The sequence below is a fragment of the Antedon bifida genome, chromosome 5, assembly GCF_963402885.1.
Source record: "Antedon bifida chromosome 5, ecAntBifi1.1, whole genome shotgun sequence".
In the NCBI taxonomy this organism is placed as follows: domain Eukaryota; kingdom Metazoa; phylum Echinodermata; class Crinoidea; order Comatulida; family Antedonidae; genus Antedon; species Antedon bifida.
Window position 1 is genome coordinate 9,481,923 of NC_136230.1, and position 27,629 is coordinate 9,509,551.

Here is a 27,629-nt window from a genome sequence, read left to right on the forward strand (position 1 = left end):
ATAATATTTATATTACTATGTAGTGGTATAAATATGACACTACAAATTCAATCAGTTGTTGAATTAAGAATTTTTTTGTACGATCTATATCATGTGGAAGAACTATAGCCAAGATCAGTAGTACCAATACATGTATCAAGAGTTTTACAAGGACTTTTTGTAATAAACCCATAAGTGGTACACCTCATTGCCCGTTAATATTTATATTTATGCACAACGTTTTTTCTGCCTAAACAATATTGGTGTTGAAAAGGAGCATTAAATCTTGACACCTATATTAATATATACAATTGAAAGAAACAATTATAAGCCCAAACAAATCAATTACATATTATTTACATATTTTATAAATTGAATACATCTGTACATAATTACATAAAACTATGAATGCGTAGTAAAAAACATGAATATTCATTTTGAAGTGGTACGATCAATATAATGAATTTTCCGGTCCAACAAACTACCACAATGATGACAGCAACGAAGTACAATGGTATGGGGCCTATAAGCCTTCAAGTAATTATATTTAGTACTAAATCATAAATGTAGAGGTACTGTAAGTATGGCTGTTTGATGATGCTTCCTTTCGATTTCTTTACATACTTTACCAGGAATCACATGTAATAAAAATTGTTTTAAAACCTATAAAATATCAACACTATTTTTTGTGTTGAATTACAGTGATTAGTATGTGATGTGTGATTCCTTAAAAAATTGGAAGTTGAGAAAGTCTTGACGCTTCATGTTCATGAAGCCCAGAAGTAATTTCCATATTTTGAGTTGAAGATAACTGTCATACCGATGTGTTCTTTATTGTTGACCCTAAACACCGGACAATTGATGTTGTAGAAATTGGCATCTCAAAAACATGTAATCCAATGAACTGCCAGAATTTTTGTGTCCAACTCGAATACTCTAAATTAAAAATACAATGGGCTTTAAAACTAATGTCAAATCCATCAACTGCTGTTAGTCCAGCCTCCACAGCCATGTGATCAATTACTACGTAGTATTGAGTAGGGCATAGTTTAGGTCCAACTGCGAGTATAAATGGCTGTGTGAAAATACTCCCCTTGTTGCAAGCAAACTCATCTACATCCGTTCCTTCCTGAAATAACAAAAAACCAATGGATTGAGGAAAAATGCATTTTAATACCTTTCCATGTGTTTGCTTTATTTGACAGAGAAACAGGCCTACAGTATATAAATAGGAAAATGTTTTGACTGAACTTGATAGAGAAATATATAAACATTTTTAGAATTAATTTTTTGAAGATGATAAATGCCGTCACAAATTCCATGCAGAAACATCTTCCAGTGTTAAAGACCCCTTCCCTGCAATTTTGGACGTTTTTTGGAAAATAATACATATATATCACTTTTAAAACATTAAACCATGTCATTCCTTGTCTTAAATGTACGTTTTATGGTAAATTATGATAAAAAGTGAGAAACAATGCACTACCTAAGTAGCTCGCGGCGATCGACCTCTCGTGGACGGTCTTAGGCCTAGCCTAGCTAGGCTTAGTTTTGTAGGCCTAGCTGGTAAACATCGGTAACGTACGAACATCGTACGCTAGCTATATACCTAGCCTGACGTTGTATAGTTGCTGCATTAATTGTCTTTCTATTTTTGCCAGACAAATTGAGGAAAACCCGGTATTTTCGCTGAAAAGTTAGGAGTCTTCCATTTGTTTTGGCCTCACGATCGATCGAAAAGTGGGCGAATTACAGGTGAAAAACAAAAATATCAATCCGCGCGCAATGCATTTTGGGATTTATAGCGGGCCGCTATAATTATTAGAATCGACTTATTTTTCACATTTTTAACCGTTTAAAGACGAAAAAAGTTATCGCAATAGGACCATATAGTATTATTTTTACATTAAATATAGTTTGTGATCTTAAATTAGATCTAAAAAACGTAGGGAAGGGGGCTTTAAGTCTTGAGCACACTAATTGGTCAAATCAACCAGCCACCAGCTAAATTGACCAGGAAAAGTCAAATCCGAATGCTGGCTATAATTCCAATTAAACAAGACCAATGGTTAATTTTAATGCTTTGTCTAATAACGCTGGCTAAAAGACCAATCTAAACATGCAACTCTAGTAAAAAAAGAGTTCATGACCTTCACCCTGTGGTGGTGGTTAAATTTCAGTAAACCATGGTAAAACTAACTAAGTTAAATTATCCAAGTGTGAACAATGGTAACATTTTCAATGACATTGGCTAAAGTTACAAGTACAGTGCGGACATGGCTTTAAATATAGATTCGAAGTGAAAAGACATCTTACAGGAACATATTGAATTAAAAAATCCATAGTTGTCGATATTCCATCACTTTGCATCCTTTCCATATGGTCTCTTTTGGCCGATGCGTTACCATGAAGAAGTTTAAAAACCACAAGGAATGCACAAAGATCACCTAAACGAGAAAAAATGATTGGTTGAATGTTTGGTTGAAAGATTCGTTACTTACTCAGTAATTCCTTGATAGCACTGGCATTACTTTGGTCAAATTAACCTAATTTCACCAAAAACAGGCTACAATTCCTTTAGGGTTAAATTACCCAAGTGCAATATATTTATTTATAATTAATTTTACCGTGGAGGAAAAAAAAGTTTTATTTTTCCTTCATGATTTAACCACCGCTTACCAAGGTCTCGATAAAACTAAATGGTCACCACTGTTATTTATACCGACCACTGCCAGCCCAGTAGAACTTACCATGGTTGCGGTAAAACTAGCCACTGTGACTAAAAATTCCAAACTGAACGTGTCACTTGGGTAAACATGATTCACCATGCGACTTATACGTGTCAATCATAGTTTTTAACATCACAGTTAAATTTGGTTAAAATCATAAAATTAACAGCGTGAAATTATCCAAGTGCGAACAATGGTTAAATTTATCGATGACCTTTCAAGTCCAGTGCGAACAAGGCTTTAGAAACACTTACTGTTGCCATTCTCGTAACTTTCGATCAAATCCGTAATATTCTGACTTTCTCTCCTTCCATGGGCTAGTATCCGGTTAACAAAATATGAACTCCATGTTGAAGTAAAATTGTTAACTTTCTCTTTATGAAACATTTCAAATTCTAAATTTATCTGTAAGGTAAGAAATACACTAATAATACATTATTGTTAAGTAAAGCAAGAAATGGCAAAATTTTAATGTAAATTAAAAAGCTTGTTGAAAATGGAAAGTCTTTAGCTGGGTCAGCAAAGAGTTCAAAGTAGCACACTGTCTGATTGAAATTGGTAGGGAGTAAAAGCTCTCTGAATATGAATGTCCAAGCTAACATTGACCACCTGATCTAAGAGATCTAGTAGGCTGGGTAAATATGAAAATACTGAAGATGTTAAAGACTAACATAGATTAGGAAGGCAAAATGGATGGAGGGGTGGTTAAACACTAGGATATATTGAGAGCAGTGGTTTAGCACTTCTAATGGGCTCTTCAATATTGGGTAGTTGCATTGGTGGTGCTCTCATGTTCTGGGGCTCCTTAAGCTCTGAGGCCATGGGTTTAGCCAGTGAGCACTCATAGCTGTTATGCCACTAATGAAAGATGTGTTCAATAATGGAGAGCTGTGGAGACAACAATATGAACAACCTTTTCTTTTATTTGATCTTCCATTTTGATTGTTGGTTGTAGTGGCTGCATTTCAATCTCCATAGGTCGTTCATCTTGTTTCAGTTTTTTTCTTCTTGCGTATTTTTTAACTGGTCTACAAGACAGTCTCAAGTTCTTTAACCTGTATTCTATGAATCCAGCTGCCCCTTTGTAAAAATGCTCCTGAAAAATTAATAAATGCATGAATATATAAAAATAAACAAATACATAACTTTGTAATTTGAAATTAGTTCAGATGAGTTTATACTTATATTATTTATAAACTTATAATTAGATGATTCAAAAGGAAAAAGTATCAGCTATTTAGCAATTTTTCATCGTTGTACCAGACTAAAGAGAAACATCAAGGATGAACAAAATGGATATAAACATGTTGCGGGGGGCCTGGTGGCAACTACAGAATAGGTAATCAGATTTTTATATACTGAATTCCATATCTAGATCTAGTGTGCTTACTAAAACGACTTACATGTCCCTCCATACCAGGTGTTGTATCCTTAGTTGCTGGAAACACTCTGACAATTTCTTTGGCTAACAATATTTTTTCAGGTGATGTCGGATATCTACAAAAAGTTAAAGTGTGGCAACAGAAAAGTTATTAGCATGATACTCTAAATTAATCGGTATATTTCTCAATGAATTTGGTGCATCACGATTCACACTGGAATGGATCTTTTCAGTTTCAGTTCAGTTGTAGTTCACTTCACATTTGAGAACTTACGTTGAGCTGCTTTCAGTTCCAGGTCGACATATGACTACCTTTATGGTGAAAGAAAGCACAATTGTAAAGAACAAATTTCTATTCAAACTGTGTACTACTTACAGTCCTCTTTGCTCTACTAAAGAAGCAACGCCTAAATTAACAATCAATTTTCTTTGTTTGCTCGTTGGTGGTAGACCACTGTCTTTAACACTAAGGTACTTCCGTCCTTCAACATGGTGTCCTAAAGCACTCTCAAGATCAAAAATCTGGAAGAAAATGATTGATATCAAGTGGATTAGATTGGATTAAAAAGTGAAAATATCATAACTATTACAGGTAATGATAAATAATTCCTCCATGTTATAATATCATGAACACTATTTTTATCAATTCAAGAGAATAAAATGAAATAAATTAAATTAATTGGTGTTGGCTGTTACTGGTTTTTCTAACAGGTATGGTTTTTTTTTCTGAGTACAAACTGAAACTCACTGATATAGATAGACATGATGATGATTTGAATGAAAAAGTCATTTCAAATCGATTATAAAAATGAGTATAGAACATTTTAATCTTAAAAGATTGAATTAAATTTATACAGGCAAAACATTAAAACATATAAACATCATTTAAATGACTCTCCATTTATGTGTTCAGATTCTTTAATGGTTGTTGGTGGAACTTTCATTACAATTGAATACAAAGCATACAAAAATACTTACGAGAGGTGCCCATTCTAAAGGCTTCATGTGCTTTGGATTTTGATGATCATTTATATTTTCAGAAGCAGAGGGAATTATATATGATGTGCTGGGTGCATTTGGTGCTTCATTATCCTGAAGGAAAAAACAAATTAGAGTTGATTTACACTCTTAAAGCCCCCTTCCCTACGTTTTTTAGATCTAATTTAAGATCACAAACTATATTTAATGTAAAAATAATACTATATGGTCCTATTGCGAAAACTTTTTTCGTCTTTAAACGGTTAAAAATGTGAAAAATAAGTCGATTCTAATAATTATAGCGGCCCGCTATAAATCCCAAAATGCATTGCGCGCGGATTGATATTTTTGTTTTTCACCTGTAATTCGCCCACTTTTCGATCGATCGTGAGGCCAAAACAAATGGAAGACTCCTAACTTTTCAGCGAAAATACCGGGTTTTCCCCAATTTGTATCAACGGAGTCTGGCAAAAATAGAAAGACAATTAATGCAGCAACTATACAACGTCAGGCTAGGTATATAGCTAGCGTACGATGTTCGTACGTTACCGATGTTTACCAGCTAGGCCTACAAAACTAAGCCTAGCTAGGCTAGGCCTAAGACCGTCCACGAGAGGTCGATCGCCGCGAGCTACTTAGGTAGTGCATTGTTTCTCACTTTTTATCATAATTTACCATAAAACGTACATTTAAGACAAGGAATGACATGGTTTAATGTTTTTAAAGTGATATCTATGTATTATTTTCCAAAAAACGTCCAAAATTGCAGGGAAGGGGTCTTTAAGCTCTGTCTACATTATCAAACTTTATGCAACAACAAAAATGTGATGTGCCCATATATGGACACAATGACGTCACATCACTACCATATTTTTGGGCACATCACACTTTTTTTTGTCAAACTAGTTCGATGTGTAGACAGAGCTTTACAGTACAATACAAACATTGAACACAAACTGCAACAAACAAATGTGCTAAGCAGAAACTTTAAACCCAATTCAGACAGCATGCATGCTAAAATAATGTTCTTTTGAACAGTAGATCGTATGAGAAAATATTTTACTGGAAAATGTTTGTAAAGATTAAGCCCTATGATGTCCAATGCAAACAAATTGCTTGTTTTCAATTTAACAACACTCAAAGTCATGTGAAGAACTAGCGACGAATGCACCACTAAATCTGTCTATTTATACTCACTGTTGCATAGTACAATTCAGTGCTCATCCAGGAGTTAGGAGCATCAGTCTCCTGCTCTGGGGGTGATGGTATAGGTGGCTCAGATTCTGTCACATGTTCAGTTTGTGTAGATACAGTTGAAAGTGATTTACTTATACTGCTAACATTTACCTAAAACAGATAAAAATGAAATATAAATAAATTTAGTGCTGCATGACATAAATTAATGTCACACATCATACACAAAGTTTGTAAGCAAGTTTGTAAACCTCTTGTTACTAAGGTGCTCTTTTCAAACTACAAAGAGACCAGGCCTAGACAGGCCTAATAACCTAGATCAAAGAAGCAATTTGGTAACAATCCAGGCTTGCAAGTGATAACTATGTCCCCCCTTTATATTCTATTTGTAATCTGTACCTCCTTCATATGTTTTATATTGCAAGAAATTTTATTTTATGTTTGTTATGAATGAAAAAAATAAATGTTATTTTGATTGACTGATGTCAGGGGCGGACGTAGGGGTGTTGCCCCAGTTGCCCGGGCAACACCCTTAATTTCGTACTAAATGTTTTTTTCTGCCACTAAATTAAAATTTAGATCCCACTTCATCATAGGCATATATTAACCATATTAACGTCGTTATAGAAGTCCAGTGTTGGAAGAGTCTATATGTAAATTGACTGACTGCAGCGTAAAATTAACTGCGCACAATTTAACGACGTTCGTGGGTTTTTTTTCTTCATTTCTCTACGTCCGTAAAATTAGGCCGAATTTCCGTAGTAATTACAAACCTGTGGCGTAAATGCTTGGTTTCTATTATGGCCCTGGACTCTTGGGCAACCCCCTTAAAATAGTCCTGCGACCGCCCCTGAATGTGTTTAGATTGCACTTAATAGTGCACAAATTAATAGAATGAACTTGCATTGTAAAGGTAGAAATAAACCTAAAAGCAATTCTGGTTTTGGAAAATTTTCAAGACTTTAGTAAGTCATATTTTTGGGGGGAAAGGTAGATGCACTTACATAAGTTTCTTCAGGCATACTATTAAGCTTTGTAATAACTATGTACAGTTTCCTTCTTTTCCCAAATGATGCAATACCAATGTCCTTTAAGTCTTGTTCTGTAACTGTTCTTAGAACCTCCATGTCAACATCATTTTCTATAAATTAAATTTCAATCAAAAAACATCTCATTAAACTTTAACCATGTGTATACTTATTGGCATATGCATTCATGATCTCTACTACATTATACCTGATTTTATCTTGACGTATAAATATGTTTAAATAAAAATAGAATAAATAAAATTACTGTAATCATTTTAATATTAATTATTGTATTTCGAAGTTCAGTCAAAGGATTAACATTTATACATTAAACCATATGCTTGTCTAAGGTGTACATAATTTATGGATTTAATACTATATACTGAATAACATTTTGGAATATCAAAACATTAAAGTAAAGCTTTGAGTATATTTTTATTAAATACATTAGAAAAAGTCGTCAAAAATTCCATAAAATTATCCTTTTAATTGATTGAATTAAGTACGATTAATTAAGCTTCAATAATGCTTGACGTATAAATATGTTTAAATAAAAATAGAATAAATAAAATTACTGTAATCATTTTAATATTAATTATTGTATTTCGCAGTTCAGTCAAAGGATTAACATTTATACATTAAACCATATGCTTGTCTAAGGTGTACATAATTTATGGATTTAATACTATATACTACGGTGGCCTATAAGTGTCACGGCAACTTTCAAAAAATATCACGGCAATTTTTTCAAAAAATGCCACGGCAATTTGAAAAAAGCCACGGCAATTTGAAAAAAGCCACGGCAATTTGAAAAAAGCCACGGCAATTTGAAAAAAGCCACGGCAAATTAAAAATAAAACATCACGGCAAATTAAAAAAAAAAAAAGCGGCAATTTAACAAAAATACCACGGCAACTTAAAAATGAAACACCACGGCAAATTAGTATTGAAACACCACGGCAAATTAATAATGAAACACCACGGCAAATTACAGAATGCCACGGCGGAAGTGAGTTACCACGGCGGAAGTGAAACCTTTGGAATCTTCGATTTTTTCTGAGGTAAGTAATTATTTGTGCATTGATGTAAATATTATATTAATTTATTTAACTGCAGCAGTTTACGTGTTTATTGCACTCTTCTTGAACTTTCTAGGCCGGGCTAGACCATAGGCCTTATTACAAGGTAGGCCTAGGCCTTATAACATTCTATAATGTTTTAATATATTTACAGTAATCTGTTTTTTATATAACAAGTTTTTTTTACAGTAGACCTAGCTACTACTGTAGGCCTAGGGCTAATAGTAGGCATAGCTAGGCCTAGTGCAATAAACACGTAAATGCTGCAGTTAAATATAATAAATTAATATAATAATATTTACTTCAATGCACAAATAATTACTTACCTCAGAAAAAATTGAAGATTCCAAAGGTTTCACTTCCGCCGTGGCATTCTGTAATTTGCCGTGGTGTTTCAATACTAATTTGCCGTGGTGTTTCAATACTAATTTGCCGTGGTGTTTCATTTTTAAGTTGCCGTGGTATTTCTGTTAAATTGCCGCGATGTTTTATTTTTAATTTGCCGTGATGTTTTATTTTTAATTTGCCGTGGCTTTTTTCAAATTGCCGTGGCTTTTTTCAAATTGCCGTGGCTTTTTTTGAAAGTTGCCGTGATATTTTTTGAAAGTTGCCGTGACACTTATAGGCCACCGTAATATACTGAATAACATTTTGGAATGAATATCAAAACATTAAAGTAAAGCTTTGAGTATATTTTTATTAAATACATTAGAAAAAGTCGTCAAAAATTCCATAAAATTATCCTTTTAATTGATTGAATTAAGTACGCTTCAATAATTTCAGATCCAATCCTGTAGAGTGACGTCACTCCGCTATGACACAACCAATAATCTAATCTACCATTATGCAAATCGGCCTTACTGAGTGGCTAAGCCTGGAAACAAAGAAATGCCTACCTTTAAGAACATTTATAACATCATCGTCCACGTTTTTCGATTTCAAAAATGCTTCCATGATTTATTGGTTTTGCTCAATAATCGTTGTAACATAAATCTTAAAAGTATATCTTAGTGAGACTAAAATAAGTCGCTTCGGGATTGAAATCCATGGCGTCGAAGTCTCGTTTCCGTAGTTTTTGACCTTTTCTACTCTTAATGGTGGCGCACTCCGAGTAATATTTCAATCACTACCGTATCTAATAATGTGCCTCAGTCAGTGAGATTGAAAAGTTCAAATACGATAGTTTTCAAACGTTATTCACTTTATGTGTTGATCTGGGCTTCCGTATTAAATAGAGTTGAGTTATGTATATTTATATTTTAAATGTGATGAATTGAGATTTATTCAAAGTTTACACACACTCTATAAAAAAAACAATTTTACTGAAATATGTAAATGTTTCTTTTCACGTGTTTTGAATTCTTTAATAATATGTAGGCCTACGGTTTCAAATGGAAATATTACAATAATAATATTATATATAATATATATTATAATAATGTCCTAACGATAAGACTAAACTCCGGGTTCAAAATGTCTATGTCTATTACCAAATATAAATGTTCAACAACATTGAGCCAACTTATTTTTCGCCAGCAATAAAGCATTACAGCGTCGTATGTGTACAACTTTATTATTGTAGTTAAACCACCACCCACACCACCACCCTCCCCCTTAATGGCATGAGTAGCGTTGTAAAGCTATAGGATATAGGCCTACAGTACGAAGGATCACATGCCCTAGTGTTATTACGACGCCTGAGGGAATAGACACTTGTGGAAGAGAGATTAGAATGTTCTATTTATCGCAAATGAATACATTTTGTATAAACGTATATTAAATCTATCAAAATAGTAGTAGAAAACCGCCCTGTCTTCAACATTATGATGCTGTACTCGAGCTGTTCAACCGGTTTTCAGCTATTGAAAACAATTATCGGAGGAGATAGGTATTTTTTCACTAAGATGGACATCCATTAGACAGTGTATACCACGAGCGGAAAACACCCTATTTGGGGCAAATAGTTGAACCTAAATTCGTTTTAATTGTCAATAACTAATTTACCTATCTATAACTTACGAGTATAGCGAGGCATTTAACGAATAGGCAAACTGCCTAATGTGACATGTTTCGAGAAACAATTCTCATCATCAGAAGAACAGAAAACAACGCCTAGCAGTTTGCCTATTCGTTAAATGCCTCGCTATACTCATATTAGCTCTTAAGTTCAATGGAATCATTCATGATTTATCTATAACTCAATTTAATTAGTAAACAGGCTTACATCAGGTGGTAAAAATCAGTACCGATTTATCGAAAATTGCTCTTACGTAAATTTATATATAGATTCGTACATTTCAATGTAGGCGTACATGATATACAAAATATAACCACAATAACTTATTATACAACTTATTTACAAAATATATTTCTTGGTGATAGTGAGGTGTGTCTCCTGTATGTAGGCCTATTGTCAGGAGCGTTTTAAAATTGCCCCTTACTTTAAATTTCTTACCACAGTGCTGACATGGGACTTACATTTTATAATGTGTCCCTCCTGTGTGTACTTTCAAGTGCGTTTTCAAATTGCTATTCCGTTTAAATTTCTTCCCACAATGTTCACATTCATATGGTGTCTCCCCTGTGTGTACTCTCAAGTGCTTCTTCAAATTCCCTCTTTCTTTAAATTTCTTCTCGCAATGTTCACATTCATATGGTGTCTCCCCTGTGTGTACTCTCAAGTGCTTCTTCAAATTCCCTCTTTCTTTAAATTTCTTCCCGCAATGTTCACATTCATATGGTGTCTCTCTTGTGTGTACTCTCAGATGGTTTCTCAAATTCTCAATTTCTCTAAATTTCTTTTCACAATGTTCACATTCATAAGGTGTCTCTTCTGTGTGTACTCTCAGATGGTTTCTCAAATTCTCATTCCGTTTAAATTTCTTCCCACAATGTTCACATTCATAAGGTGTCTCTCCTGTATGTACTCTCAAATGCATCTTAAAATTCCCATTTTGTTTAAATTTCTTTCCACAATGTTCACATTCATAAGGTTTCTCTCGATCTCCAGTGTGTACTCTCAAGTGATCTTTCAAATGCCCACTTGTCTCTCCTGTGGGTGTTTTCAAATTCTTCCCGCAATGTTCATTTTCGTTTGTTGGGTTTTCTTCTATTCCCACTAAATTTGTTTTAAAATCATCTCCCCATAATATTGTCTCGTCGTAGTGTTCACACTCTTCTGTCCAAGTATGTATTCCTAAATGCTCCTTTAAATAAATTAACTCAAATTTATCTCCACAATGTTCACATTTGTATTTCATGATGTTGGTTTTCGTTCAATCTCACAATTGTAAAAACGTATAACTGCATTTACAGTATCTTTATTATTTTGTGTGAATAGCTCACAGTTAAACCAACAAACCGATAAGATATTTCTTCTATAGTATTATGCAGGTAGTATAACTGCAGCTTTCTGCTGGCTTGTTTTAAGGGCGGTAATCCTCTCGGGTCCGCAAAATGCGATCCACTTCGCGGACGTGAGAGAGCGTTTCTTTGTATGTTTGGGGAGGGGAAAATATAGCGTGCTTACCTCGCCCTGTTATGATGATAATTCGCGGTGTTCTAAAAATAGAGATTTTGGACCTCAGAAAAAAAGGAATATTAGTTTCATTTTACAATTGCAAGCCAGTAGCCAGGATTTTTACAGGGGGGTCTTTCAAAAAAAGGCACTTCTCACTCCCATGGGGATATTACCCTCTACCCCACCTGCCTTTTTCATAATATTAAAAACGTATGTGAATTAATCAAAAAGGATCAAGACTTAGAAAACACCAATTGTTGCCCGCCGCGTCTCCACCTTCATCCCCAGCCAAATACAATGCAAACATCGCAAACATAGCCTTGAGTAAGTGGATCACATGCAAAATCTACCTGTCTCTAAACCAAGGCAATTCGCCTTGGTTTAGAGACTTGCTCTAACACCCAGTGACGACATATATCTTAACAAACAAGAGTTTTCTGGCCCATGTCAGAACATCTTGAACGCTAGGTGCGTAAATTGGCCCGTGTACTTTGAAAATATCAGGCCATGTTTGGTAGAAAATAGGCGTAAGTTTAGATACTGTACAACGCACTACAGCCAACAACATTGCTGTAGGAAATTAAGTTCCTTTGAACGTTTTTGGACACAGGGTCTTCGTTTACAATTTTGGTGAAATTTCAAAGTTCCACTTATTTTAAATAAGATATTTCTTTTCTTATGTAGGTAGATACTGCAGTACAACAATTGTTATGCCTGTGCACAATAATACTTTACGAAAGGGGGAAGAAATTCGGCCCTGGTTTTGATGGAAATAATAGAAAATCGTATAAAGAATTGGACGGCGCCGTCTTTAAAGAAGGGTACGAGTGAGTGTAAACTCGAAAAAATAATATTGATGATACTGTATTGTGACATGTTGCCTCATTAGTTGTTGGATAGGTACTATTAACATGAGTGACAATGCTGTATTTAGTCTTAATTTATTATAACTAGACGCGTACCATCTAGGTCATGCCCACAGATGTTTTTCGAATACATAGTAATTTCAGCGTTAAAAAACTGGCGATTTCAAATGTAAGTACCGCAGAACAATAATACGTGGTCGTTTAAAGAAACGAATAAATAGACACGGTGATTTATGTACTCAAACACAATTAGCACTCTGGGAATTACTTCCGAAAGAAAAACTTGTCACAAAATGAAACCAATTGCTTTAGCCAAATTTAAACAAACTTAATTGTGTTTTGCATGTGACATTAGGGTTAAGGGATGGGGAAGAGGATAGGTGCAAAGAGGAACAATTTTTAAATATATTCTTTATCCATTTAGTAACGAAATATTAAATGTGTTCATGTTTTACAAATAATATACCACTAAACACAGTAAAACATTGCGATTTAATACTTGAAACTGTCAACGCCAGAGTCTTGATTGAAATATAGTACAGTACATGTAACGATACACCACTACGACGTTTTATTTACATTTTTTGTACAGTATTAATTAACACAAACATTGAGAAGCAACTGTCAGTAATTTTATTTGTAAACTTTTATATACATTATGCGTTGTAAAAAAGTTTGTGAAAAAACACCTCTATTCGGGGCAAATTCCCCTTAATCGTCAATAAATAATTATCTAACAAATGATTTTCAATTGTTTCTTAGAGCCAATTCATACTTAAGTTGGTTCCCGCCCTGTGTGTACTTTCAAGTGCGTTTACAGTATCTTTATTATTTTGTGTGAATAGCTCACAGTTAAACCAACAAACCGATAAGATATTTCTTCTATAGTATTATGCAGGTAGTATAACTGCAGCTTTCTGCTGGCTTGTTTTAAGGGCGGTAATCCTCTCGGGTCCGCAAAATGCGATCCACTTCGCGGACGTGAGAGAGCGTTTCTTTGTATGTTTGGGGAGGGGAAAATATAGCGTGCTTACCTCGCCCTGTTATGATGATAATTCGCGGTGTTCTAAAAATAGAGATTTTGGACCTTAGAAAAAAAGGAATATTAGTTTCATTTTACAATTGCACGCCAGTAGCCAGGATTTTTTTACAGGGTCTTTAAAAAAAAAGGCACTTCTCACTCCCTAGGGGATATTACCCTCCACCCCACATGTCTTTTTCATAATATTAAAAACGGATGTGAATTAATAAAAAAGGATCAAGACTTAGAAAACACCAAAAAAAATAATATTGATGATACTGTATTATGACATGTTGCCTCATTAGTTGTTGGATAGGTACTATTAACATATAGTCAGAGTTACAACGCTGTATTAGTCTTAATTTATTATAACTAGCCGCGTACCAATAATACGTCGTCGTTTACAGAAACGAATAAATAGACACGGTGATTTATATACTCAATTAGCACTCTGGGAATTACTTCCGAAGGAAAAACTTGTCACAAAATGAAACCAATTGCTTTAGCCAAATTTAAAGCTCAGGTACAGGCATGAATTTTAAATATAATATTTGGTTAATAGTACATAAATAAAAAATTTGTAATAGAAATCAAGACGAAAAAACATGAATTTCCATTAATATGGTCAAATACAAAATTTGGCAAAATTCTGCCATGAAAACCAGGAAGACATTTTTTTCAGTAGTTAGGTAGTTAACCTAATGTAATAACATGTCTGGTGACTCCCTAGAAAGTGAAAAAAGATGGTGGATATACGGTGGATAATTTTTGCTATAGCATGAAAATAAAAATCTGAAGTTGAATAAAAATACCAGAAATGTAATATTCAAGTTATATTACCTATATTTATTCATCTGATAACATTTTTCACCACACCGTTTATTTTTAATAGCTTTTTAAAATGCCTCTCTATTTACAAAATTTGTGTACAAAAGAATAGAGATTTTACTGTGTAATTTGAACTATCCCCCCACTGATAAGAAAGTGCTTATTTTCAACAAGCTTGTGTAACACAAATAAAATCCCAAAAATTATGAAACATAGGGGAAACTATAGATCGATAATTATTGGAATGTATGATCAATAGAAATTTTTTGCCCGCACCTGGCCTTTAAACAAACTTAATTGTGTTTTGCATGTGACATTAGGGTTAAGGGATGGGGAAGAGGATAGGTGCAAAGAGGAACAATTTTTAAATATATTCTTTATCCATTCAGTAACGAAATATTAAATATATCAAATTATATACCACTAAACACAGTAAAACATTGCGATTTAATACTTGAAACTGTCAACGCCAAAGTCTTGATTGAAATATAGTACAGTACATGTAACGACACACCACTACGACGTTTTATTTACATTTTCTGTACAGTATTAATTAACACAAACATTGAGAAGCAACTGTCAGTAATTTTATTTGTAAACTTTTATATACATTATGAATCATGCGTTTATATATAAAAAAGTTTGTGAAAAAACACCTCTATTCGGGACAAATTCCCCTTAATCGTCAATAAATAATTATCTAACAAATGATTTTCAATTGTTTCTTAGAGCCAATTCATACTTAAGTTGATTCCCGCCCTGTGTGTACTTTCAAGTGCGTTTTCAAATGGCTATTCCGTTTAAATTTCTTCCCACAATGTTTACATTCATAAGGTGTCTCTCCTGTGTGTACTCTTAAGTGCGTTTTCAAATTGCTATTCCGTTTGAATTTCTTTCCACAATGTTCGCATTCATATGGTGTCTCCCCTGTGTGTACTCTCAAGTGCATCTTAAAATTCCCATTTTGTTTAAATTTCTTTCCACAATGTTCACATTCATGAGGTTTCTCTCCTGTGTCTATTCTCAAATGATCTTTCAAATGCCAACTTGTCTCTCCTGTGGGTGTTTTTAAATTCTTCCCGCAATATTCATTTTCGTTTGTTGGGTTTTCTTCTATTCCCACTACATTTGTTTTAAAATCATCTTCCCATAATATTGTCTCGTTGTAGTGTTCACACTCTTCTGTCCAAGTATGCATTCCTAAATGCTCCTTTAAATATATTAACTCAAATTTTTCTCCACAATGTTCACATTTGTATTCCATGATGTTGGTTTTCGTTCAATCTCACAATTGTAAAAACTTATAACTGCATTTACAGTATCTTTATTATTTTGTGTGAATAGCTCACAGTTAAACCAACAAACCGACAACATATTTCTTCTATAGTATTATGTAGGTAGTATAACTGCAGCTTTCTGGTTTTAAGGGCGGTAATCCTCTCGGGTCCGCAAAATGCGGATCCACTTCGCGGACGTGCGAGAGCGTTTCTTTGTATGTTTGGGGAGGGGAAAATATAGCGTGCTTACCTCGCCCTGTTATGACGATAATTCGCGGTGTTCTAAAAATAGAGATTTTGGACCTTAGAAAAAAAGGAATATTAGTTTCATTTTACAATTGCACGCCAGTAGCCAGGATTTTTTTACAGGGTCTTTAAAAAAAAGGCACTTCTCACTCCCTAGAGGATATTACCCTCCACCCCACCTGCCTTTTTAAAAATTTAAACGTATGTGAATTAATAAAAAAGGATCAAGACTTAGAAAACACCAATTGTTGCCCGCCGCGCCTCCACCTTCATCCCCTGCCAAATACAATGCAAACATCGTAAACATAGCCCTGAGTCAGTGGATCACATGCAAAATCTACCTGTCTCTAAACCAAGGCAATTCGATTGCCTTGCTCTAACACCCAGTGACGACACATATCTTAACAAACAAGAGTTTTCTGGCCCATGTCAGAACATCTTGAACGCTAGGTGCGGAAATTGGCCCGTGTACTTTGAAAATATCAGGCCATGTTTGGTAGAAAATAGGCGTAAATTTAGATAATGTACACCGCACTATATAGCCAACAACAGGAAATTTAGTTCGTTGACTTTTGAACGTTTTTGGACACAGGGTCTTTGTTTACAATTTTGGTGAAACTGCAAAGTTCCACTTATTTTAAATAAGATATTTCTTTTCTTATGCAGGTAGATACTGCAGTACAACAATTGTTAGTGCCCAATAATACTTTACGAAAGGGGGAAGAAATTCGGCCCTGGTTTTGATGGAGATAATAGAAAATCGTATAAAGAATTGAACGGCACCGTCTTAAAAGAAGGGTACGAGTGAGTGTAAACTCGAAAAAATAATATTGATGATACTGTATTGTGGCATGTTGCCTCATTAGTTGTTGGATAGGTACTATTAACATCTAGTCAGAGTTACAACGCTGTATTTAGTCTTAATTTATTATAACTAGACGCGTACCATCTAGGTCATGCCCACAGATGTTTTTCGAATACATAGTAATTTCAGCGTTAAAAAACTGGCGATTTCAAATGTAAGTACCGCAGAACAATAATACGTCGTCGTTTACAGAAACGAATAAATAGACACGGTGATTTATATACTCAATTGTACTCAATTAGCACTCTGGGAATTACTTCCGAAGGAAAAACTTGTCACAAAATGAAACCAATTGCTTTAGCCAAATTTAAACAAACTTAATTGTGTTTTGCATGTGACATTAGGGTTAAGGGATGGGGAAGAGGATAGGTGCAAAGAGGAACAATTTTAAAATATTTTCTTTATCCATTCAGTAACGAAATATTAAATATATCAAATAATATACCACTAAACACAGTAAAACATTGCGATTTAATACTTGAAACTGTCAACGCCAAAGTCTTGATTGAAATATAGTACAGTACATGTAACGACACACCACTACGACGTTTTATTTACATTTTCTGTACAGTATTAATTAACACAAACATTGAGAAGCAACTGTCAGTAATTTTATTTGTAAACTTTTATATACATTATGAATCATGCGTTTATATGTAAAAAAGTTTGTGAAAAAACACCTCTATTCGGGACAAATTCCCCTTAATCGTCAATAAATAATTATCTAACAAATGATTTTCAATTGTTTCTTAGAGCCAATTCATACTTAAGTTGGTTCCCGCCCTGTGTGTACTTTCAAGTGCGTTTTCAAATGGCTACTCCGTTTAAATTAAAGTGTGTACTCTCAAGTGCATCTTCAAACTCCCACTTTGGTTAAATTTCTTTCCACAATATTCACATTCATAAGGTGTCTCTCCTGTGTGTATTCTCAAGTGCCTCTTCAAACTCCCACTTTGTTTAAATTTGTTCCCACAATGTTCACATTCATAAGGTGTCTCTCCTGTGTGTACTCTCAAGTGCATCTTCAAACTCCCACTTGCTCTGAATTTCTTTCCACAATGTTCACATTCATATGGTGTCTCTCCTGTGTGTACTTTCAAATGCATCTTTAAATTCCCATTTTGTTTAAATTTCTTCCCACAATGTTCACATTCATAAGGTGTCTCTCCTGTGTGTATTCTCAAGTGCTTCTTCAAAGCCCCATTTTGTTTAAATTTTTTTCCACAATGTTCACATTCATAAGGTGTCTCTCCTGTGTGTACTCTCAAGTGGGTTCTCAAACCGCTATTCCGTTTAAATTTCTTCCCACAATGTTCACATTCATATGGTGTCTCTCCAGTGTGTACTCTCAAGTGCTTCTTCAAATTCCCATTTTGTTTAAATTTCTTTCCACAATGTTCACATTCATAAGGTGTCTCTCCTGTGTGTACTCTCAAGTGCCTTTTCAAACTCCCACTTGTTTGAAATTTCTTTCCGCACTTTTCACATTCATATGGTGTCTCTCCTGTATGTACTCTCAAATGCATCTTAAAATTCCCATTTTGTTTAAATTTCTTTCCACAATGTTCACATTCATGAGGTTTCTCTCCTGTGTCTATTCTCAAATGATCTTTCAAATGCCAACTTGTCTCTCCTGTGGGTGTTTTTAAATTCTTCCCGCAATATTCATTTTCGTTTGTTGGGTTTTCTTCTATTCCCACTACATTTGTTTTAAAATCATCTTCCCATAATATTGTCTCGTCGTAGTGTTCACACTCTTCTGTCCAAGTATGTATTCCTAAATGCTCCTTTAAATAAATTAACTCAAATTTATCTCCACAATGTTCACATTTGTATTTCATGATGTTGGTTTTCGTTCAATCTCACAATTGTAAAAACGTATAACTGCATTTACAGTATCTTTATTATTTTGTGTGAATAGCTCACAGTTAAACCAACAAACCGATAAGATATTTCTTCTATAGTATTATGTAGGTAGTAAAACTGCAGCTTTTTGCTGGCTGGTTTTAAGGGCGGTAATCCTCTCGGGTCCGCAAAATGCGGATCCACTTCGCGGACGTGCGAGAGCGTTTCTTTGTATGTTTGGGGAGGGGAAAATATAGCGTGCTTACCTCGCCCTGTTATGACGATAATTCGCGGTGTTCTAAAAATAGAGATTTTGGACCTTAGAAAAAAAGGAATATTAGTTTCATTTTACAATTGCACGCCAGTAGCCAGGATTTTTTTACAGGGTCTTTAAAAAAAAAGGCACTTCTCACTCCCTAGGGGATATTACCCTCCACCCCACCTGTCTTTTTCATAATATTAAAAACGGATGTGAATTAATAAAAAAGGATCAAGACTTAGAAAACACAAAAAAAATAATATTGATGATACTGTATTATGACATGTTGCCTCATTAGTTGTTGGATAGGTACTATTAACATATAGTCAGAGTTACAACGCTGTATTAGTCTTAATTTATTATAACTAGCCGCGTACCATCTAGGTCATGCCCACAGATGTTTTTCGAATACATAGTAATTTCTGCGTTAAAAAACTGGCGATTTCAAATGTAAGTACCGCAGAACAATAATACGTCGTCGTTTACAGAAACGAATAAATAGACACGGTGATTTATATACTCAATTAGCACTCTGGGAATTACTTCCGAAGGAAAAACTTGTCACAAAATGAAACCAATTGCTTTAGCCAAATTTAAAGCTCAGGTACAGGCATGAATTTTAAATATAATATTTGGTTAATAGTACATAAATAAAAAATTTGTAATAGAAATCAAGACGAAAAAACATGAATTTCCATTAATATGGTCAAATACAAAATTTGGCAAAATTCTGCCATGAAAACCAGGAAGACATTTTTTTCAGTAGTTAGGTAGTTAACCTAATGTAATAACATGTCTGGTGACTCCCTAGAAAGTGAAAAAAGATGGTGGATATACGGTGGATAATTTTTGCTATAGCATGAAAATAAAAATCTGAAGTTGAATAAAAATACCAGAAATGTAATATTCAAGTTATATTACCTATATTTATTCATCTGATAACATTTTTTACCACACCGTTTATTTTTAATAGCTTTTTAAAATGCCTCTCTATTTACAAAATTTGTGTACAAAAGAATAGAGATTTTACTGTGTAATTTGAACTATCCCCCCACTGATAAGAAAGTGCTTATTTTCAACAAGCTTGTGTAACACAAATAAAATCCCAAAAATTATGAAACATAGGGGAAACTATAGATCGATAATTATTGGAATGTATGATCAATAGAAATTTTTTGCCCGCACCTGGCCTTTAAACAAACTTAATTGTGTTTTGCATGTGACACACCACTACGACGTTTTATTTACATTTTCTGTACAGTATTAATTAACACAAACATTGAGAAGCAACTGTCAGTAATTTTATTTGTAAACTTTTATATACATTATGAATCATGCGTTTATATATAAAAAAGTTTGTGAAAAAACACCTCTATTCGGGACAAATTCCCCTTAATCGTCAATAAATAATTATCTAACAAATGATTTTCAATTGTTTCTTAGAGCCAATTCATACTTAAGTTGGTTCCCGCCCTGTGTGTACTTTCAAGTGCGTTTTCAAATGGCTATTCCGTTTAAATTTCTTCCCACAATGTTTACATTCATAAGGTGTCTCTCCTGTGTGTACTCTTAAGTGCGTTTTCAAATTGTTATTCCGTTTGAATTTCTTTCCACAATGTTCGCATTCATATGGTGTCTCCCCTGTGTGTACTCTCAAGTGCATCTTAAAATGCCCATTTTGTTTAAATTTCTTTCCACAATGTTCACATTCATGAGGTTTCTCTCCTGTGTCTATTCTCAAATGATCTTTCAAATGCCAACTTGTCTCTCCTGTGGGTGTTTTTAAATTCTTCCCGCAATATTCATTTTCGTTTGTTGGGTTTTCTTCTATTCCCACTACATTTGTTTTAAAATCATCTTCCCATAATATTGTCTCGTTGTAGTGTTCACACTCTTCTGTCCAAGTATGCATTCCTAAATGCTCCTTTAAATATATTAACTCAAATTTTTCTCCACAATGTTCACATTTGTATTCCATGATGTTGGTTTTCGTTCAATCTCACAATTGTAAAAACTTATAACTGCATTTACAGTATCTTTATTATTTTGTGTGAATAGCTCACAGTTAAACCAACAAACCGATAAGATATTTCTTCTATAGTATTATGTAGGTAGTATAACTGCAGCTTTCTGCTGGCTGGTTTTAAGGGCGGTAATCCTCTCGGGTCCGCAAAATGCGGATCCACTTCGCGGACGTGCGAGAGCGTTTCTTTGTATGTTTGGGGAGGGGAAAATATAGCGTGCTTACCTCGCCCTGTTATGACGATAATTCGCGGTGTTCTAAAAATAGAGATTTTGGACCTTAGAAAAAAAGGAATATTAGTTTCATTTTACAATTGCACGCCAGTAGCCAGGATTTTTTTACAGGGTCTTTAAAAAAAAGGCACTTCTCACTCCCTAGAGGATATTACCCTCCACCCCACCTGCCTTTTTAAAAATTTAAACGTATGTGAATTAATAAAAAAGGATCAAGACTTAGAAAACACCAATTGTTGCCCGCCGCGCCTCCACCTTCATCCCCTGCCAAATACAATGCAAACATCGTAAACATAGCCCTGAGTCAGTGGATCACATGCAAAATCTACCTGTCTCTAAACCAAGGCAATTCGATTGCCTTGCTCTAACACCCAGTGACGACATATATCTTAACAAACAAGAGTTTTCTGGCCCATGTCAGAACATCTTGAACGCTAGGTGCGGAAATTGGCCCGTGTACTTTGAAAATATCAGGCCATGTTTGGTAGAAAATAGGCGTAAATTTAGATAATGTACACCGCACTATATAGCCAACAACAACAGCTGTAGGAAATTTAGTTCGTTGCCTTTTGAACGTTTTTGGACACAGGGTCTTTGTTTACAATTTTGGTGAAACTGCAAAGTTCCACTTATTTTAAATAAGATATTTCTTTTCTTATGCAGGTAGATACTGCAGTACAACAATTGTTAGTGCCCAATAATACTTTACGAAAGGGGGAAGAAATTCGGCCCTGGTTTTGATGGAGATAATAGAAAATCGTATAAAGAATTGAACGGCACCGTCTTAAAAGAAGGGTACGAGTGAGTGTAAACTCGAAAAAATAATATTGATGATACTGTATTGTGGCATGTTGCCTCATTAGTTGTTGGATAGGTACTATTAACATCTAGTCAGAGTTACAACGCTGTATTTAGTCTTAATTTATTATAACTAGACGCGTACCATCTAGGTCATGCCCACAGATGTTTTTCGAATACATAGTAATTTCAGCGTTAAAAAACTGGCGATTTCAAATGTAAGTACCGCAGAACAATAATACGTCGTCGTTTACAGAAACGAATAAATAGACACGGTGATTTATATACTCAATTAGCACTCTGGGAATTACTTCCGAAAGAAAAACTTGTCACAAAATGAAACCAATTGCTTTAGCCAAATTTAAACAAACTTAATTGTGTTTTGCATGTTACATTAGGGTTAAGGGATAGAGAAGAGGATAGGTGCAAAGAGGAACAATTTTTAAATATATTCTGTATCCATTCAGTAACGAAATATTAAATGTGTTCATGTTTTACAAATAATATACCACTAAACACAGTAAAACATTGCGATTTAATACTTGAAACTGTCAACGCCAAAGTCTTGATTGAAATATAGTACAGTATGTAACGATACACCACTACGACGTTTATATATATTTTTTACTCGGGGTACCCGAGTCTAGGACTTACTCATTTTCTCCTCTTCTTCCATCTGGACACTATTGAGTAAAAAGTGCGATTTTTTAAGTACTACTCCTCCCTTATTCGTTGTAATATTGAGCTGGGATTTGGCATGAATATACTACAGGGACATGTCCTCAAAGCAATAGAGCCATATTTTTACATTTCAAACCGGATGCAGCCATATCATGTCTCAAAGATGGTACCGTATAGCCGTATTTGGTAGAGGTTATTGATGTGTATGTGACGTCACATCCCGTCATATGACGTAATTACAGCTTCTTTTGCTGCACCCCGAGTATCGCACATTCGTGCTTTTTTGTTAATTAATTTGTTTAATTAAGAAGCCACAATGTGTGACACACACCAGTAGTTATATGCGGCTTCTTGGCGTAGTGGTTATCACGTCTGCTTAACACGCAGAAGGTCCCCGGTTCGAAGATGGTACCGTATAGCCGTATTTGATGTGTATGTGACGTTACATCCGGTCTTATGACGTCATTACAGCTTCTTTTGCTGTACCCCGAGTATCGCACATTCGTGCTTGTTTAATTACAGTATTAATTAATTTAAACGTTGAGAAGCAACTGTCAGTAAAAAAGATTATTTGTATAATATACATTATGTGTTTATATGTAAAAAGGTTTGGGAAAAAACATCTCAGTTCGGGGCAAATCATAAATTCCCTTTAATCGTCAATAAATAATTATCTAACTCAACTTTTAATTAAAATGAGTAAGCATAATGATTTTCATTTGTTTCTCAAGTGCTTTTTCAATATCCCACTTTCTTTAAATTTCTTTCCACAATGTTCACATTCATTATGGTGTCTCTCCAGTGTGTATTCTCAAATGCATCTTTAAATTCCCATTTTGTTTAAATTTCTTCCCACAATGTTCACATTCATAAGGTGTCTCTCCTGTGTGTATTCTCAAGTGCTTCTTCAAATTCCCATTCCCATCAAATAATATACCACTAAACACAGTAAAACATTGCGATTTAATACTTGAAACTGTCAACGCCAAAGTCTTGATTGAAATATAGTACAGTACATGTAACGACACACCACTACGACGTTTTATTTACATTTTCTGTACAGTATTAATTAACACAAACATTGAGAAGCAACTGTCAGTAATTTTATTTGTAAACTTTTATATACATTATGAATCATGCGTTTATATGTAAAAAAGTTTGTGAAAAAACACCTCTATTCGGGACAAATTCCCCTTAATCGTCAATAAATAATTATCTAACAAATGATTTTCAATTGTTTCTTAGAGCCAATTCATACTTAAGTTGGTTCCCGCCCTGTGTGTACTTTCAAGTGCGTTTTCAAATGGCTACTCCGTTTAAATTTCTTTTCACAATGTTCACATTCATATGGTGTCTCTCCTGTGTGTACTCTCAAGTGCATCTTCAAACTCCCACTTTGGTTAAATTTCTTTCCACAATATTCACATTCATAAGGTGTCTCTCCTGTGTGTATTCTCAAGTGATTCTTCAAATTCCCATTTTGTTTAAATTTTTTTCCACAATGTTCACATTCATAAGGTGTCTCTCCTGTGTGTACTCTCAAGTGGGTTCTCAAACCGCTATTCCGTTTAAATTTCTTCCCACAATGTTCACATTCATATGGTGTCTCTCCTGTGTGTATTCTCAAGTGATTCTTCAAATTCCCATTTTGTTTAAATTTCTTTCCACAATGTTCACATTCATATGGTGTCTCTTCTGTGTGTACTTTCAAGTGGTTTTTCAAACCCCCACTCTGTTTAAATTTCTTTCCACAATGTTCACATTCATAAGGTGTCTCTCCTGTGTGTACTCTCAAGTGCCTTTTCAAACTCCCACTTGTTTGAAATTTCTTTCCGCACTTTTCACATTCATATGGTGTCTCTCCTGTATGTACTCTCAAATGCATCTTAAAATTCCCATTTTGTTTAAATTTCTTTCCACAATGTTCACATTCATAAGGTTTCTCTCGATCTCCAGTGTGTACTCTCAAGTGATCTTTCAAATGCCCACTTGTCTCTCCTGTGGGTGTTTTCAAATTCTTCCCGCAATGTTCATTTTCGTTTGTTGGGTTTTCTTCTATTCCCACTAAATTTGTTTTAAAATCATCTTCCCATAATATTGTCTCGTCGTAGTGTTCACACTCTTCTGTCCAAGTATGTATTCCTAAATGCTCCTTTAAATAAATTAACTCAAATTTATCTCCACAATGTTCACATTTGTATTTCATGATGTTGGTTTTCGTTCAATCTCACAATTGTAAAAACGTATAACTGCATTTACAGTATCTTTATTATTTTGTGTGAATAGCTCACAGTTAAACCAACAAACCGATAAGATATTTCTTCTATAGTATTATGCAGGTAGTAAAACTGCAGCTTTTTGCTGGCTGGTTTTAAGGGCGGTAATCCTCTCGGGTCCGCAAAATGCGATCCACTTCGCGGACGTGTGAGAGCGTTTCTTTGTATGTTTGGGAAGGGGAAAATATAGCGTGCTTACCTCGCCCTGTTATGATGATAATTCGCGGTGTTCTAAAAATAGAGATTTTGGACCTTAGAAAAAATGGAATATTAGTTTCCTTTTACAATTGCAAGCCAGTAGCCAGGATTTTTACAGAACAATAATACGTCGTCGTTTACAGAAACGAATAAATAGACGCGGTGATTTATATACTCAATTGTACTCAATTAGCACTCTGGGAATTACTTCCGAAGGAAAAACTTGTCACAAAATGAAACCAATTGCTTTAGCCAAATTTAAACAAACTTAATTGTGTTTTGCATGTGACATTAGGGTTAAGGGATGGGGAAGAGGATAGGTGCAAAGAGGAACAATTTTTAAATATATTCTTTATCCATTCAGTAACGAAATATTAAATATATCAAATAATATACCACTAAACACAGTAAAACATTGCGATTTAATACTTGAAACTGTCAACGCCAAAGTCTTGATTGAAATATAGTACAGTACATGTAACGACACACCACTACGACGTTTTATTTACATTTTCTGTACAGTATTAATTAACACAAACATTGAGAAGCAACTGTCAGTAATTTTATTTGTAAACTTTTATATACATTATGAATCATGCGTTTATATGTAAAAAAGTTTGTGAAAAAACACCTCTATTCGGGACAAATTCCCCTTAATCGTCAATAAATAATTATCTAACAAATGATTTTCAATTGTTTCTTAGAGCCAATTCATACTTAAGTTGGTTCCCGCCCTGTGTGTACTTTCAAGTGCGTTTTCAAATGGCTACTCCGTTTAAATTTCTTTTCACAATGTTCACATTCATATGGTGTCTCTCCTGTGTGTACTCTCAAGTGCATCTTCAAACTCCCACTTTGGTTAAATTTCTTTCCACAATATTCACATTCATAAGGTGTCTCTCCTGTGTGTACTCTCAAGTGCGTTTTCAAATGGCTATTCCGTTTAAATTTCTTCCCACAATGTTTACATTCATAAGGTGTCTCTCCTGTGTGTACTCTCAAGTGCTTTTTCAATATCCCACTTTCTTTAAATTTCTTTCCACAATGTTCACATTCATTATGGTGTCTCTCCAGTGTGTATTCTCAAATGCATCTTTAAATTCCCATTTTGTTTAAATTTCTTCCCACAATGTTCACATTCATAAGGTGTCTCTCCTGTGTGTATTCTCAAGTGCTTCTTCAAATTCCCATCAAATAATATACCACTAAACACAGTAAAACATTGCGATTTAATACTTGAAACTGTCAACGCCAAAGTCTTGATTGAAATATAGTACAGTACATGTAACGACACACCACTACGACGTTTTATTTACATTTTCTGTACAGTATTAATTAACACAAACATTGAGAAGCAACTGTCAGTAATTTTATTTGTAAACTTTTATATACATTATGAATCATGCGTTTATATGTAAAAAAGTTTGTGAAAAAACACCTCTATTCGGGACAAATTCCCCTTAATCGTCAATAAATAATTATCTAACAAATGATTTTCAATTGTTTCTTAGAGCCAATTCATACTTAAGTTGGTTCCCGCCCTGTGTGTACTTTCAAGTGCGTTTTCAAATTGCTACTCCGTTTAAATTTCTTTTCACAATGTTCACATTCATATGGTGTCTCTCCTGTGTGTACTCTCAAGTGCATCTTCAAACTCCCACTTTGGTTAAATTTCTTTCCACAATGTTCACATTCATAAGGTGTCTCTCCTGTGTGTACTCTCAAGTGCCTTTTCAAACTCCCACTTGTTTGAAATTTCTTTCCGCACTTTTCACATTCATATGGTGTCTCTCCTGTATGTACTCTCAAATGCATCTTAAAATTCCCATTTTGTTTAAATTTCTTTCCACAATGTTCACATTCATAAGGTTTCTCTCGATCTCCAGTGTGTACTCTCAAGTGATCTTTCAAATGCCCACTTGTCTCTCCTGTGGGTGTTTTCAAATTCTTCCCGCAATGTTCATTTTCGTTTGTTGGGTTTTCTTCTATTCCCACTAAATTTGTTTTAAAATCATCTTCCCATAATATTGTCTCGTCGTAGTGTTCACACTCTTCTGTCCAAGTATGTATTCCTAAATGCTCCTTTAAATAAATTAACTCAAATTTATCTCCACAATGTTCACATTTGTATTTCATGATGTTGGTTTTCGTTCAATCTCACAATTGTAAAAACGTATAACTGCATTTACAGTATCTTTATTATTTTGTGTGAATAGCTCACAGTTAAACCAACAAACCGATAAGATATTTCTTCTATAGTATTATGCAGGTAGTAAAACTGCAGCTTTTTGCTGGCTGGTTTTAAGGGCGGTAATCCTCTCGGGT

At 34.4% G+C, this 27,629-nt stretch overlaps 1 protein-coding gene and 1 pseudogene across 2 annotated transcripts; both read right to left on the reverse strand.

The window, feature by feature from the left end:
• Positions 1-291: 291 nt before the first annotated feature.
• Positions 292-10,880, reverse strand: LOC144842662 (uncharacterized). 2 transcript variants are annotated; one of them, XM_078699163.1, is made up of 10 exons: positions 10,847-10,880; positions 7,266-7,402; positions 6,265-6,414; positions 5,068-5,181; positions 4,466-4,611; positions 4,112-4,205; positions 3,622-3,804; positions 2,963-3,113; positions 2,296-2,426; positions 292-1,108 (listed from the first exon to the last, which is right to left on the reverse strand). In XM_078699163.1, exons 2-10 carry the CDS (start codon positions 7,386-7,388, stop codon positions 794-796), a joined length of 1,407 nt encoding a protein of 468 aa, XP_078555289.1. In that variant the 5' UTR covers positions 7,389-7,402; positions 10,847-10,880; the 3' UTR covers positions 292-793. The 2 variants fall into 2 exon arrangements, with proteins under 2 accessions (XP_078555289.1, XP_078555288.1); XM_078699162.1 differs by lacking the exon at positions 10,847-10,880 and adding an exon at positions 9,265-9,453.
• Positions 10,843-27,440, reverse strand: LOC144843292 (uncharacterized; annotated as a pseudogene).
• Between the last annotated feature and the right edge of the window lie 189 nt (positions 27,441-27,629).